This window comes from Vulpes lagopus, chromosome 7 (assembly GCF_018345385.1).
Source record: "Vulpes lagopus strain Blue_001 chromosome 7, ASM1834538v1, whole genome shotgun sequence".
Lineage (NCBI taxonomy): Eukaryota > Metazoa > Chordata > Mammalia > Carnivora > Canidae > Vulpes > Vulpes lagopus.
This window is the reverse complement of record NC_054830.1, coordinates 21001667-21014559: the sequence shown is the minus strand read 5'-3', so window position 1 is coordinate 21014559 and position 12893 is coordinate 21001667. Positions and strand designations below refer to the sequence as shown.

The 12893-nt window shown below is 35.5% G+C and overlaps 1 protein-coding gene across 34 annotated transcripts in view; it reads left to right on the top strand.

Moving 5' to 3' along the window:
* PBRM1 (polybromo 1) overlaps positions 1-12893 on the top strand; it is a 119866-nt gene that overhangs the window by 32551 nt on the left and 74422 nt on the right. For all 34 annotated transcript variants that reach the window (XM_041763818.1, XM_041763803.1, XM_041763819.1 and 31 more), the window contains 6 exons: positions 32-100; positions 2634-2732; positions 5045-5130; positions 6139-6234; positions 6863-6954; positions 12362-12575. In XM_041763818.1, the coding sequence (XP_041619752.1) occupies positions 32-100; positions 2634-2732; positions 5045-5130; positions 6139-6234; positions 6863-6954; positions 12362-12575 (656 nt within the window). The remainder of the gene's footprint in view (positions 1-31; positions 101-2633; positions 2733-5044; positions 5131-6138; positions 6235-6862; positions 6955-12361; positions 12576-12893) is intronic.

The window sequence follows — 12893 nt, the reverse complement described above, 5'->3', positions numbered from 1 at the left end:
CATTTAGCATACGTGGGTTTTTGTCTTTCAGCAATATCCAGACTATTATGCAATAATTAAGGAGCCTATAGATCTCAAGACCATTGCCCAGAGGATACAGGTAGGAAGATGACCATATCATATGTAAATGTAACCATATATGGTGTAGGGCAGATCGGCCTAAGGTCTTTTTTTTTTTTTTTTTTTAAAGAAAACAGGGAAGCAAATGTCTTTGTAAGGGGTTATTAGCAATATAATAAACAGATTAGACTGGTGTAACTGATTATAGCTTTGGAGGTGGTAACACAGTGTCTCTTTTGCATTTTATCTGTAGGGAGGAAAGCAGAATTTTCATTGGCATAGTAAACCTTGCTCTTAGGACAAAAATTAAAAAGCAGTGGGCATAGATGTTCTGGTTATGAAAGGCACATTGGTAATAAAGCTTTGTTGTTTATTCTTACCTGCTTCTGAATAGTTTTAGAATGTCTCAAAATAAGTTACCTACAGTATGTTAGAGCGAAAGGTCAGTGGAAACAGAGACTTTGTTCTCTTCAAGTGCCTTCCTCCCTGTGTCTGCAGGAGTAGCAGCAGCTAACATTCACCTGACATTGCAAGGTACCAGTAATTACTGGTACCATAATATACTTTAACAGAATGTTAAAATACAGATTCCCTAATATATCACCTGGTTCTTAAGGTACCTCCCTTAGGCACAACTGGTAATAATGACTTAGTCTCCTGGAACCTAAATCCCTGGGGTTCCTAATATGTACCTGGGGGGAAGATGTTTTGGTTTAGTTTGGTTTGGGTTTTTTTTTTTTTTTTATATTTTATTTATTCATGAGAATGAGAGAGAGAAAGAGGCACAGACACAGGCAGAGGGAGAAGCAGGCCCCATGCAGGGAGCCCAACATGGGACTCAATCCCAGGTCTCCAGGATCACGCCCTGGGTTGACGGCGGCGCTAAACTACTGAGCCACCGGGCTGCCCAGATGTTTTTATATTACTGAAATTCAAATTAGATCTTTAGACACCCCTACCCCAGCCCCAGTCTTCTAAAACCTTGCTCCTTATCTTGTCCATTCCTTCCAAAAGTCCCATAAAAACCCCTCCTTTTGCCATCACCCTAATCAAGATCTTGTCCTTTTATGTCCAAATTATCGTAATAGTTTTTTCTACTTCTCTGATGAAAGACTCATGTCCTTCTGGCATGTTGCTCCCTGACCCTAGCTTTCTCCCCATTTTATTCTTTTTAAAATAGAGCCTTGTCACTTATTTTTAGTGCTCCTCTAGCAAATTACAGTTCCTTGTAGAAGAGCAACAGTAACCAACTCTAAATAATTCCAATAGAAGGGGAATCCATGAAAAGGATATCAGATAGCTCCTAGAATTGTTGGGAAGGCAGGCACAAGAACTAGCCTTGGGGAAGTAGGCAGAACTTAGGGACGTCATGATACAGGTAAAGTCATTCAGTCTCTTTGGGATGCCGTTGTTAGTCCCAGTGTCATTTGCCGCTGTGGGAACTGGATGCCCACTGCTCCCCTCTGCTGTATTGCCCTTCGTGGGAGTTAGGAATACATTTTCTCTACTCCTTTGCCCTCACTTTAGTCCCTCAAGACTCAAGCATGAATTATCTCCCCTTGCCCTGGTTGCCAGGCTGCTGGCAGTGCAGCCTGCTTATTTTTACCCTCTGTTGGGAAAGGTAGATTCCTTCTACCACGTGTACTAGGGTTTTCTCCAAAAGAGAGTGCTTAGGAGCACCTGGCTGGCTCAGTCAGTAGAATATGCAACTCTTGATCTTGGGGTTATGAGTTGAAGCCCCATATTGGGTGTAGAAATTACTTAAAATCTTTAAGAAATCTTTAAGAAAAAAGTGCTCAGAAGTTGAGTATCCTCACTTGGCAAGTAACTGACTACTCTCCTTTGCCTGGCTTTCTGGGTTTTGCCTCATTTGTCTTTATTTATGCAGTCTATGCTTATGGTTTTACCCCCCTCCCCAGCCTTCCACTCCACTTAATTTGGTTTTCTCAGTTTCTGTAGAATGTGTCTGTTCATTTCTGTGACTTTCTCTTTAATCCTGTGTACCTTTTGCTTAGAGTGTCTTTTTCCTTCCTTCTCTTTGTAAACTGAAGGCAGTTCTAAGTCTCCCTGGGTTGTTTGGGGTTGAGTGAGCTTTAAGATGTGATAGCTCTAACATGGAGCCTAGTACATAGTAGGTACTCAAAAATGTTAACCTCTATGGTTGACTGTTTTATCTGAAGTGGTCTATAAAACTAGAATTTTACTTCATACCCTTAAGTCCACCCTAATGGATTAGTATTCATGAAGCACTTAGAACAGTGCTTGGCACAGAGTAAGCACTATGTGTTTGCTAAATTAAACGACTTTTACCTTATTTGATCTTTTAAAAATTATGTTTTTATGAAACCAGCGTAGCTCTGGTCTTGTTACCTATCTCAAAAACTTGTGTTTAAATGGACAATTGAAATAGTTTATTAAAGGGAAAATGAATTTATATTATATTCCCATGTGTATTTTCCAATAAAATTTTTGAATATGGTGACAATTTAAAAATATGTGGAGCTCTTTTTTTAAAGGTCATGCTAACTAACTTTCAGTTAAGAGGAACTGCTGTATTTTGTTGTTTGTTCTAGAATGGAAGCTACAAGAGTATTCATGCAATGGCCAAAGATATAGATCTTCTAGCAAAAAATGCCAAAACTTACAATGAGCCTGGTTCTCAAGTATTCAAGGTTAGTTTTTCATTGTTGTTGTTTTCATTAGTAAGGGTAGATAATTTAGAGCCAACAATTTTTATATAACAACTTTTTGAGATAAAATTTACATCATACCATACATTTCACTCAAAGTGTATGATGTAATGGTTTTTAGTTGTGTATAGTTGTGCAGCTGTCACTGCAGTTAGCAATCACTCCATTTGCCCCCCAGTCTCCCTATTCTAGGAGTCCTGGCCCACTTTCCATCTCTGTGAATTTGCCTATTCTGGACATTTCATTATAAATGGAATCATACAGTGTGTGGTCCTTTGTGACTGGCTTCTTGGACTGAGCATGGGGCTTTTAAGGTACTCCTGTTGAAGCATGATCACTGCTGAGTAATACTCTGTTTTATTTATTTACCATGTTGTATTTACCCACCTATCAATTGCTAGACATTTGGGTTGTTTCCACTTTATGGCTATTATAAATAATGCTGTTGTGGACATTCGTGCAGAAGTTTTTATGTGGACTTAGTATTTTCTTGGCTTTATACTTAGGAATGGAATTGCTGATCCACATGGTAACTATATATTTAACTTTTTTGAGGAACCACCAAATTGTTTTCCATAGCAACTGCGCCATTTCACATTTGCACTAGCAGTGGGCAAGTATAATTTCTCCACATTCTCACTAACACTTGTTTTTCATTTTTATTTTTATGATAGCTATCCTTATATCTCACTGTGTTTCGAATAGCATTTCCCTGATGATTAATTAGTGATATTGAACATTTTTTGGTGTATATTGGCCATTCATGTATCTTCTTTGAAAACATTAAAAAAAAAAAAGAAAACATTTTTATTCAGATCCTTACCCATTTTTATTCAGATCCTTACCCCATTTTTTAATTGGGTTACCTGTTTTTTTATTGAATTGTTAGATTTCTTTATATAGTCTGGACATTAAAGTAGATATATGATTTAAAATATTTTCTCCTATTCTTTGGATTGTTTTCACTTTTGTAATAGTGTCATCCTTTGACACAAAGTTTTTAATTTTGTTAAGTACAGTTTGTTTTCTTTGATTGCTTGTACTTTTACTTTTGTAAAAAGCTTTTACTTTTACTTTTGTGCTTATATAAGAAAGCATTGCTTAATCCAAGGCCACAAAGATTTATACCTGTGTTTTCTTCTAAGAATTTATTAGTTTCAGCCCTTAAATCCAAGTGTAACCATTTTGAATTTATTTTTGTATACATGAGGTAGGTGTGAGGTATCTCATCTTCCACATAGGATATTCATTTGTCCCAGCACCTTATATTCAAAAGTCTGTTTTCTTCCCCATTGAATTGTGTTGACGCTCTTGTTGAAAATCAGTTGACTATAGGTGTATGGATTTATTTCTGAAATCTCAGTTCTCTTCCATTCATTGATATGTCTACCTTTGTGCCAGATGTAAGGTTTGTTTTTTATCTACTTTTTAGTTTAATATTGATTTAATCTCTGCTTTAAACTTTATAAATGTAAAAAGCAATTTCTGGAGTGTTAACACACAATGTAAAATGACTATTTCATTGCTTTGCAGTTCTCTCCTAGAAATTTTGTAGTCCTGTGACACAGTTGCTTATAGACATTTCTTGATTTAATAATATGTAATTGGGAATTTAGCAGAGGATTCTGAGAAAACCTTTTGGGAGTAAAATCATTTAGACTTTCAGAATGCTGACTCAAATATACTTATTTTTGGTCATTAATTTATCTTTCACCTTTTAATAAACTTTCATCATTTAAGAAACTTCAGGTAAAAGCTAGAAATGAACTCTGAAGTTCTTATATTCTTAGTCCTTGATAGGACACTAATAGTAGAGTACCAGTAGTTTGTTGATGCAATTAAGATTGTACTTTTTGGTCTGATTGTTTTCCCTAAAATAAATTTTAGAGAGAAGGGAAACTAGATTTGATATATTAGTATGCTATTGATTTAAGCAAGACATTCATCCTAAATTTGTGTGCATAGTCTTTACTCTTAGAAATGCATCTTTGTATCAACTTTTAGGTCGGTGGACACAGATAAAGTTCATGGTACTTTCATCCATTTTTCCTTATTCACTGTTAGATCTTTGTGCATTACTTGACTAATTGTGAAAGAGCTAGGAGGCTTTTTAACTTATATATAATTGTGATAATGTTTTCAAAGGTTGTGGGAAGATTAGAAGATGCAGCTTTGTGGATATTAAATGAAAACCTACTCCAAGTGGGAGAATGCCATAGAAAGTGTCCAGTGCATGACTGAGGGCATTTTAAATTGTCCTTTTTTTCCTAAACCAAGTAATTTTATCTTGACAGGATGCAAATTCTATTAAAAAAATATTTTATATGAAAAAGGCAGAAATTGAACATCATGAAATGACCAAGTCAAGCCTTCGAATGAGGTATGTTTTTAAAATATCTAAAATCTTTGTGCCTTTATTATTTGCCAAATTTTCTAGCTAGTAGAATTATTGCAGTGGAAAACAAGATGTAGGTTGCATTTGAAAATTATTTTTACACCTGATAATGTGATTCTGAAGAGAATAAATATAACTCTTACCCAGCTCCTTCATTGCAGCTGAAATGCTTTATTTAAAAACAATTTTTGAGGGCAGCCTGGGTGGCTCAGTGGTTTAGCGCTGTCTTCAGCCCAGGGCCTGATCCTGGAGACCTGGGATCAAGTCCCACATCAGGCTCCCTGCATGGAGCCTGCTTCTCCCTTTCCCTGTGTCTTGCCTCTCTCTCTCTCACTCTTTCTCTCTCTCTCTGTGTGTCTCATGAATAAATAAGTAAAATCTTTAAAAAATAAAATAAAAATAAAAACAATTTTTTAGACTAAACACCATTATCTACTTTTATTGCTATATATATGGATATATTTATATGTAACATATATGCATATGAATATATGTTATCTATGATAAACATATGTAATGTGGTATTTGTGTATAATGTATAATAGTATATATTTTATATCAGCAGCAAGAGCATTAAGCCGGATGTCAGTAGATCTAAAGTCTCATCCTGGCTCTTCCTTGTCCGAGGACTAGGACTTTGAACAAGTTTTACTTCTAAGATTCCATTTCTTCCTTCTGGAAATGAAAACTGGAGTAGCTGCTTTGGAAGCTTTCTTCTGACCCTGACAATTGCTTCATTATCAGATCCTTGGTCACTGTAGGAACTGTAAGCTCTCTAGGACCAGCCCTTATCCATTCTCCTCTTCAGAGTCCTCAAGATTTGGAGCATAGGCTGCTGTACAATAGAGGCTCAGAAATATTTTATCATTTCTACTTAGAAACAACAACAACAAAAATAGTTCCTTCTTTTTTGTTTACCCAGCATTCTGATTTCAGCTGTCAATGTTGTTTGTTTGTTTGTTTGTTTGTTTTTTTAATATTATCTCTGGATAGGACGCCATCAAATTTGGCTGCAGCCAGGTTGACAGGTCCTTCGCACAGTAAAGGCAGCCTTGGTGAAGAGAGAAATCCCACTAGCAAGTATTACCGGTGAGAGAATGAATGTGTTCAGTCTGAGAATTGACCGTGTTTATGAGGCTAGGCTTACTAGTGTTTGCCTGATGGCTATCATGAAGTAATTCTTTGGGGTATAATTGGGTTATTATGAGAATTGTTATCAAATATCTTATTTAAAAGGTTGAGGTGCTATAGTCAGCCTGACCTCAATTCTGGAAAATGCTTAAGCAGAAGTTATTGTCAGGTAGTGTTTAATATTTCCAGTAAAATAAATTGTGATAAAATGCCAAATGATTTTGTATTCAAAATAGAATTTGTACTCATAAGGACATCTTAGAAGAGAGTTAACCAGTAATGATGAATGTATCTTTATTTTTTTATAAAATAACTAGTGGTGCTTCATTTAAGTAACATAGAATTGCAAGTAGCCTACTTTAGACTTTCTACACCACTCTTTTCTGGAAGAAAAAAAAATGGTCTTCTTGGCTAAGGGATTAGTTTTGGGAACTATAAAAAGTACAAAGATAAACTGAGCAAACAGCTGAATAAAAATTCCTTTTCTTTGATGTGAATGCTTTGTTAACAGTTCCTATTTTCTGTAAAGTAACCAAACAATTATAACATCTTTCCCTGTCTTCTGATGGCTTGTTTTTCTTTGTAGTAATAAAAGAACAGTCCAAGGGGGTCGTTTGTCAGCAATTACCATGGCACTTCAATATGGCTCAGAAAGTGAAGAGGATGCTGCTTTAGCTGGTAGGCATTAGGTCCTAACTAGTTAATGCCTTCTCAGATCCTTCTGGTGAAGGAAAATTACAGTAACTTTGATCTGGCTGAGAGTTTGTCAGTTTTTGGAATACATGCTGTTTTGTTTCATTTTGACTGCACTCTTTGGTTGGCAAACTTCTCAAACATTTATTTTGTGTTACAACTTGTAACTAAGTAAATAAATACTTCTATAAAAATGTTGGTTTGCTAGCTTTAGCAGATTCTGGTTTCAAGTGTATAATAAATCTTTTTCTTTTTTTTTTTTTTTAATTTTTATTTATTTATGATAGTCACAGAGAGAGAGAGAGAGAGGCAGAGACACAGGCAGAGGGAGAAGCGGGCTCCATGCACCGGGAGCCCGATGTGGGATTCGATCCCGGGTCTCCAGGATCGCGCCCTGGTCCAAAGGCAGGCGCCAAACCGCTGCGCCACCCAGGGATCCCCTCAAGTGTATAATAATATATAGTGAGTGAGTACTCGTGATGCCATTGGGAAACCCAAGGGAAACATTCACACCATCTTAGATTTCTAGGCCACTGGCTTATATTTTCAGTAGGATATAACATCTTGGCTAGAGCTTCTGATTTTAAGATAGGTGTAAATTACAGTTAGAGCAGCATAGTCAGTTGTCATTTAAACAAGTCCAAGTAAAGGCATTAGGCAGTAAAATCCATGTAAAAGTATGTTCTGTTAAATAGCCAATAACAACTGTAGAGATAAGTTTGATTTCATTGTCCTTCTCTTCAGTGTGTTATAATGTTCTTTATTTTACTACAGATACTTTTTTAATATGTACAGATAAAATTTGTTTCGTGAAATTATTCTGGCATATCTTCTGATTTTATAGTCAACTATGAGGACAGATTTTTCCCCTGTGTCTTATTTTCTACTAAATCTTCTATAGAAGTTTCATAATTACTGTAGACTACTTACTAGAGTGTGAATTTAATTTTTTGACACTCATCTACAGAATTTTTTTAACTTAGATCTGGGGTTATCAAAAAGTGAAGGAAAATTTGTTTTTATTAGCTTTGTTGTTCGCTGGTTATAAAAGTGACACACGTTATATTTAGATTTCCTTCTAACGTTTGGTTACTTCATTAATCTTTGTAGCATAACAAATTGAAGGAAAACCAACCATTTACAAAATTCTAAAAAATATTTATTTTTTTTTTTTTTAATAGTACCTTTGTCACAAGAGAGTTCTTATTTTGTAACCTCATTAAAACAAAGTAGAGGTCAATTAGCTTTTTTTTTTTTTTTTTTTTTTTTAACTATTTATTTGAGAGAGGCAGAGACATAGAGGGGGAGAAGAGGCTCCTTGCAGGGAGCCTGATGTGGGACTGTATCCCGGATTATGCCCTGAGCTCAAGGCAGACACCCAACCACTGAGTCATCCAGGCGTAATGTCAATTAGCTTTGAATGTAGTAGATGGTTCAGGCTGCTCTTCACAATCTGCTTATCCTTGATTTAGTCAAGATTCTGATCTGTTTGGTTTTCTACTTCCTGCTGCTAGAAACAACTTAGGGTAGGTACAGTGAAAATAGCAAAGAAAGGATAATTGATGATCTTGGAGCAACAAGAAAGAGCCCATGGAAAGAAGGCATAAGAATTTGCAAAGTGTGGGCTCGCTTCTTGAGGTGGTTTGTTTTTAGAGACGAACCACAACAATATGCAGCCTGGGCAGGGCGGTAGGGTGGGTAGAGAAGAGCGCCCACTTACAGTCACTCTAAGAACAGAAATGGGGTGGGGGATAGAATGAGAAAAACAGATAAACATTTCAGTTTTCCCCCACAAAAATAAAATAAGACAAGTCATAAAGAAAGTGGGATAAATGGAAAACATAAGATGAGAAAAACTCCAAAGATTATATCAGAAATCACATCAGTGTTAATGACCCAAATTTGCCAATTATGACAGTTTCAGATTAGATTTTTTTTAGAAATCAGGTTGTATGTGGTTACATGAGACACATCTGAAATGTAAAAAATACAGGAAAGTTTAATGGAAAAGGATGGAAAAAGATATATGAGATAATAACCCAAAGGATAGTTATATTGACTTCTCATAAAATAGACGTTCAAACAAAAGCATTGCCAAGGATAAAAAAGATTCACCTCATAATGCTAAAAGAGTTATTTCATCAGGAAGGTAAATTAATAAAAAGCTCAAAATATGTAAAACAGGCAGATAGAAGGTGACAGAGAATGTGAAAATATTGCCCTAAAGTGGGGGTTCACTGCTCTCAATTGCTGGATAAGCAGCCAGAAAACCAGTGAAGACAGAGATGATTTGAGTACACAAAGTGTATTTCTCACAAGTGTATTTGTTTCCTGTTGCTGCTAAAACAAATTACCACAAGCTTAGTGGCTTAAAACAACACAAATTTATTCTCTGATTCTGGAAGTCAGAAATCTAAAAACAAGTTGGCAGGTCAGTGTTCCTCTGAAGGCTCTAGGGAGTAAAATATTTCCTCTCCTTTTCTAGTTTCTAGAAGCTATCTGTATACCTTGGCTCATGGCTACTTCCTCTGTATTCACAGTGTAGCACTCCCAGTCTCTGTATCTCTCATTCCCTACTCCTTTCTCCTCTGACCTTGCCTGCCTCTTACAAGGACCCTTGCAGTTACATTTAGTGCCCAGAGTTTAATCCAGGATAGTCTTCCGAGTTATCTGCAGAGTCTCTTTTGCCATATAAGGTAATATTCACAGGTTTTGTGGATTAGGACATGGATATATTGGGGGTGCTGTTATTCAGCTAACACAATAAGATTAGCGATTAGAAAATACATGTTCTTCCCTGATCCTCATGTACTTAGTCATGAAACAAATTTCAGCCACTTTGAAAGTTTGGTATTTTAAAGGCCATATTTCTGACCATAATGCAGCTGAGATAAGCACCTAATGTTGAAAAGATAAAAGTTAAAAACTTACTCAGGAAAGTCTCCAAATCTTTGGGCTTTTCTTTTTAAAAAAGAAAAATTATAATAGAAAATTACCTATGATTGAATAATAGCAATAATGAAAATAATATATATCAAAACAGTGGTGATGCAGCTAAAGCAGTGCTTTATAGGGAAAGTTACAGGTCTGAATGTGTCTATTTAGAAAAGCATCTGGAAGTCAGTGAACTAATTAGCATCCAACATAAATAAATAAAATAGTAAGAGAATAAAAGGGGAGACATTAGAAGAAAAGGTAAGAAAGCTAAGAGCAGAAATGAATTTTTTAGAAAAACTATAGTAGAAAAGATCAGTAAAGTCAGATTTTTTCTGTTAAAAAACTTAATAGGCAAATCTGTTACCAAGAAAGAAACAGAAGGCACAAATAAAACACATTAGGGGGAAGGGAGCATACAGATTAAGGAGAATGTATGAAGCTTACACAAATTTGAACTAAATGGACAAATTCCTAGAAAGTAATAAATGCCTACAACTGATTCAAGAATAAAAAGGATGGGCAGCCCTGTTGGCTCAGCGGTAAACCTTCAGCCCGGGTTGTGATCCTGGAGACCCAAGATCGAGTCCCACATCAGGCTCCCTGCATGGAACCTGCTTCTCCCTGTGTCTGTGCGCGCTTGCGCTCTCTCTCTCTCTCTCTGTGTGTGTGTTTCTCATAAATAAAATCTTAAAAAAAAAAAAAAAAAAAGAAGGATGATTAGTCATATCACTATTGAAGAAATTCTTAGTTACAAATCTTTCCCTGTAGCTAACACCAGGCCAAACATTCAAGGAACAGAATTATATACAAACTCCTGCAGAGAATAGAAAAAGACTTCCCTAGTTCATTCTATAAAAATGATAGAACCTAGATGTCCAAAATTCAACAAAAATAAGCACATTATATCTAATAGTATATATAAAAGATAATGCATGATAACACAGTTGGCTTACTCCAGGAATACTAGGTCACTTCAGCATTAGAAGACGTAAAAGTATCATTCACTACATTAAAGGAGTAAAACCATGTTATTGGCTCAACAGATGCATTTAATAAGTGCTTCAATTCCCATTCATGATAAAAAATTTGACAAATCAGGAATAGAAGGGGATCTTTCTTAACTTGATAAAGAGCACTTGTTTTTAGTGGAGAAATACTTGCAGCATTCCTTTTACCATAAGTAAAAATGTTGTTACCTCTTTTGGTCAAAGTACTACTCAGCTGACAGTGAGGGAGTAAGAATCAGAAAAGAAGATTTATAAGGATTGCAGTTGAAAGATTGTTTTGAGTTTTTTACTCAAAAGACTCTACAGGTAAATTATCGGAATTAATAACAATAAGATGCTAGGTATAAGATCATTATACAAAAATCTATTTCATGTCTGGGATCAACCACAAAAAGAAAATGCAGTTTTTTAAAAGACATAGTGTACAGTAGCAACAAAATATATCGGCATAAATTCAACTAAATATATGCAAGCTCTTTATGGAGAAGATCACCTGTAGTAGGGTCAGAGAAAACCTGTTCCAGATCTCTCTTTGCTTCTAGCTCCATGACTAGATCAAAATTGTCTCTCAGGTCTCCTGAGACTGATGCCTGTCCATCTCTTGACGCTATTAACTAAATGATTGTCATTCTTACTTGGAAGCAGTAGTGATTTTGATTATACAGATCCATCAAGAAAAACCTAAATTATGGTCCTTGTACATTGTTGAAGAACTTATGGAAATGAAGAATATATTTTATTTTTCTATAAAACTGATTACATTTTGTTGGTTTGGTGTTTTTATGATTAGCTTCTACCTAAAAATTCCCTCTATAAGGGAAGACCTCCTTCTTAAGGGATGCTATAGATTAGTGGGGCAAAATCAGAGACTTAAAGCAAAACCAGATCTACCAATATCAACAAACGTTTATACTACCTTAAACTACATGCAGCAGCTTTAGTTCTGAGATCTGTATCGCTCTTGCTCCTGTCCAAACACAGAAGGCCTATTTAAAAAGAGAAACTATTTTGTAACTATTTAAAAACAGTATAACATTTTCTATTGACACTGTATTCTGTTTCTATGTAACATTTCTCTAAGTAAATATATAATTATATTAAGCATTACTAACAGCATCTTTTATTGAGGGCTGGAAACTATTCTTTTAAAATAAGTATTCTCAGGGCACCTGGGTGGCTCAGTGAGTTAAGTGTCTGCCTTCAGCTCAGGTTATGATCCTGGAGTCCTAGGATTGAGCCCCATGATAGGCTCTGTGCTCCGGGATCCTGCTTCTCCCTCTCTGTCTCCCCATTCATTCTCTTTCAGACTCTCTCAAATAAATAAAGTCTTTTTGAAAAAAAATAACATAAACTCAAACATTGATAGCTTACTCTGGAAGGTCGTTAAAAGAACTTTAAAGTATGGTTCTTCCCCTTATAAATACTTTTCTTTTTTTTTTTTTTTTTAGCTGCACGTTATGAAGAAGGAGAGTCGGAAGCAGAAAGTATTACTTCATTTATGGATGTTTCAAACCCTTTTTATCAGCTTTATGACACAGTTAGGAGTTGTCGGAATAATCAAGGGCAGCTAATAGCTGAACCTTTTTTCCATTTACCTTCAAAGAAAAAATACCCTGATTATTATCAGCAAATTAAAATGCCCATATCCCTACAACAGATCAGGTAAGGTGCCTTCTATGTTACTTAATAAAAATCCATTTTCTTGTGGTTGAACCTGCACATATATCTCCTTGCTAAAATGCATACAGATATTAAAGGTAAAAATATTTTCACGTGTCTAGAGTATATCTTGAATATCACTTCTAAATGAAAACTGAGAAATAAATTTGATTTAATACAAAGGATATTCTTTGTACTATAATAGAGTCAAGGCAAATAAAAGGTATTCCAGCTAAGCATTTTGTTTGTCAGATTATAGACTATAAAAAGTCATGCAGCTCAAAATTTAACTGTTCATTTTCTTATAACTAGGGAAGGAAA